The sequence below is a fragment of the Ceratotherium simum genome, chromosome 2 (genome assembly GCF_057802395.1).
Source record: "Ceratotherium simum simum isolate JZ-2026a chromosome 2, ASM5780239v1, whole genome shotgun sequence".
Taxonomy (NCBI): Eukaryota; Metazoa; Chordata; class Mammalia; order Perissodactyla; family Rhinocerotidae; genus Ceratotherium; species Ceratotherium simum.
In genome coordinates this window covers 37,385,050-37,388,740 of record NC_141901.1, presented here as the reverse complement: position 1 = coordinate 37,388,740, position 3,691 = coordinate 37,385,050, and the positions used below count along the sequence as shown (strand labels likewise).

General features: G+C 37.6%; 1 protein-coding gene across 1 annotated transcript; it reads right to left on the bottom strand.

Annotated features, from left to right (window-relative positions):
* Nucleotides 1-2,736: 2,736 nt before the first annotated feature.
* On the bottom strand, nt 2,737-3,691 carry LOC101396953 (olfactory receptor 10X1). Its single transcript, XM_004442808.2, is given in 2 exon segments — nt 2,737-2,762; nt 2,765-3,691. Coding segments are annotated over 2 exon segments (930 nt in total). The 5' UTR covers nt 3,669-3,691.

Genomic DNA, 3,691 nt, shown 5'->3' with positions numbered 1-3,691 from the left:
ATAATGAGGTAAATTACAGTGATTAATTTTTAAACGTGCCAACCTTGCCTTTCTGGACTAAATCCAACTTAAGTATATATATTTTGTTGGATAATATTTTACTTACCTATTTTGCATCTATCATCCTAAGCAAGATTTCAAGATTTAGTTTCTAGATTATACTAGCCAAAAAAATGAGTTGGAGAGTATTTACTCTTTTCTGTTTTATGGAAGATTTTGTGGAATTTGGCATAATTTCCACTTTAAAAGTTTGGCAGAATCTACTAGTGAGGATAAAAAGTTTTTTTTTTAATGTGAAATACATTAATTAAAATTCAATTTCTTGAGAATTAAATAATTATTTCTCTCTATGTCAACATTAATATATATTTTATAGGAATTTTCACACTTTATGTAAGTTCTCGAATTTATGTACCTGACGTCATTCATGACATTCTTTCATCTTTTATGCCTACATGATCTGAGAAATGCCCAGATTTTCATTCCCATGATTGTTTATTTTATTTTTGGTCTTTATTTCTTCATCAATCTCACCAGAGAATAGTACATTTCATTAATATTTTCAATATTCCAAACTTCAACTTTTTTGAGCTGCTCTATTGCATACTATTATTTATTTAATTTCTGCTCTATTTTTATTTTTTCTGTACAATCTTTCTCTGTTCATTTAGTTATTTCTTTCCTAAATTCTTCAGATTAATGCTTGGATTATTAATTTTCAGCCAATGAGATTTTCTAATATGCATTTTGAAGGCTGTATATTTCCATCTAAACACTTAAAAGCTGTATCCCGCAATACTTGACATGTAGTATTTTCCTTGCCTCCAGTTCAAATCATTTTTTCTAATATCCATGGGCATTTGTTATTTGATTCATGGTTTATTTATTTATTTATTTATTTATTTATTTATTTATTTATTTATTGTGAGGAAGATAGGCCCTGAGCTAATATATGCCAATCCTCCTCTTTTTGCTGAGGAAGACTGGCCCTGAGCTAACATCCATGCTTATCTTCCTCCACTTGATATGAGCCACTGCCACAGCATGGCCTGACAAGTGGTGCATCAGTGCGTGCCCGGGATCTGAACCAGCAAACCCCGGGCCGCCGCAGCAGAGCGTGCACACTTAACCGCTTGCACCACCGGGCTGGTCCAGATTCATAGTTTATTTAGAAGTGACTTTCTTGACTGGTAAACATATAAGTATTTTGCAACACCCGTTTAGTTACTTATTTCTAGCTTAACAACAGATATTAAGCAGCCAACTACCAATCCCTGTCACAGTCACCATATTAGGTGTATACAGGTTAATTTGTCCAAATTCAACTTCAGAACTTGAGTCTAGACTTACCATCATATCTTCTACACCCACCATGAGTGGATACATTGTTAGTATTTAGTTCCAAGATTTTATAACTTCCCTTGATTGGATAATCAGTTTTCAGGTGTGAAACAAAAGTAGAAAAAATACTCTTGCACTGAGGCAGTGACCACAGTTTGAAGAAGGTAAATATTCTGCTTGAACTTGTGCCAAAAAAATCGTCTCAGGGAAGAAAGTAGAGTTGTAGTAAGAGGTAACCTTAGTCACTGTATGTACATATGATATTCATCCATTATCTCTTTTATCTTTATAACATTCCAGTAAATAATGGAGTTCAGAAATTATTTCAACATTTTACATCTATTTTATGTATACCAAACCCTGGTACAAAACTTATGTCTTTCCTAAGAGGTCACAGATTTGGTTATAACATAACTGAGACAAGGGGATTCAGAAATTTCCTTAGGCTTATACATCTGAATTTTCAGTAAGACCACTTACCACTCTTCTGTTATATAACCTCCACAGAGCTTCTAATTTTCTTCCTGGTGATATAAAGATTGATGCTATGTTGATTTGATTTCCTTTATTTACACATTTTATGTCTTCCAAAATTATTTCAAAATACCTTTTTTGTCAAACCCTCAATATTATGATATAGTTTTTTTTTTTTAAACATTTGCTTTTGAATATCTTCAACTTAAAGAAAATGGAGGTTAGTTCCAGAACTCATCCATGGATTCCCACATTCATAGAACATGTAGGCTCTAGCATCCTTTTATTTGTTTGAATCAATTTTCTAAGATATCCTTTTTATACGGAAGTTATCATCTGATAGTCATTGGAAGGACACAGTCATGAAGAGTATTAGTAGTCAGTATGGCATGGGCACTTAACAAATACAGATATAAATCCAGCTATACACAAGTAGACAGTTGATGTATCTACTATTAGAAATGGTTTCTTTCCTGGGAGGTGCAACACAGGGCCTCCCAATGTTGCTAAGAAAAATTCATCAACCTTTATGTCTTTTGATATTTGAAAACATCTGTTACTGTAGCGGTCTCAGGTGTTCTTTATTTTGTTCTACGATATTTCTTTTCCATTCTATCAATGGTGCAGGACACCCAGCAGTTGACTGACAGAAGCCTACCATCTGCTGAGGCGGATAGTAGAAACAGAAGTGGTTGGACAACTGATAGTAGTAGTAAAAGTAGATAGAGATGGACAGTAGAAGAATTGGACAACTTCCTTTACAAGCTGAGTAAAGGGTTGTGATGGCTTAGGTCCCAGACTCAGTCACTTGATCTCCCTATGCCAGCTTCTGGAAAAAGACAAATGGTACAGGCTCCTCCAGACGACACAAGGTAAATGCTTCACTCGGCAGGCAGTCAACCATGCAGCAATAATCCAAAACTATTCATTCAAGGACCTTGTCTTTCAAGGACCTTTCTAAAAGCATTCTTCATGTCCTTATTCCTGAGGCTGAAAATGAGGGGGCTGAGGAAAGGGGTAATGACAGTGTAAGGGACTGCTATCAGTGTGTCATCTCCCCCTGAACCTTCAGGCTTCAGATAAACAATAGATGCAAAACCGAAGTGGATGATGACCACTGTGATGTGGGAAGCACAGGTAGAAAATGCCTTCTGCTTCCCTTCAGCTGAAGGGATCCTGAAGATAGTGGACAGAATGAAAACATAAGTGAGGATGATGAGCAGGAATGTGCCCAGCAAGCCTGACACTGAGATCACGGTTACAATAAATTCTGTGTGCTTGCTGTCTAGGCAGTCCAGCCTCACAACTGCCCGCATATGGCAGAAGAAGTGTTTGACAAGGTTGGAGCTGCAGAAAGAGCCCCTGAATATCAGCACAGTCTCTATCAGAGAGATAAAGAAGCCTCCAGCCCAAGCAGAGGCCACAAGTTGTCCACATACCATGTTGGTCATAAGCAGGGGATATCTGAGAGGGTTGCAGATGGCCAGGAAGCGATCATAGCCCATCAATGTAAGGATGAAACAATTAGTGCCACCAAGTCCCAAGAAGAAACACATCTGCAAGCCACAACCCATGACTGAAATGCTTCTACTTTTGGCCAGTAGATCTGCCAGCATCTTGGGGATGATGGTCATGGTGTAGCAGGTCTCAGAGAAGGAGAGTTCACTGAGAAAGAGGTACATAGGGGTGTGCAGAGCTCTGTCCACCCAAGTAAGACCCATGATGGCCAGGTTGCCTGTGAGGGTGAGAAGGTAGAGGCAAAAGAAGACCACAAAGAGGCATGTCTGTACATGGGGATAAACAGAAAAGCCAGCAGGAATGAATTCCTTTAGGATTGTCTGGTTCGTCTTCATTGTTTAATGTCTGATATCTGGAA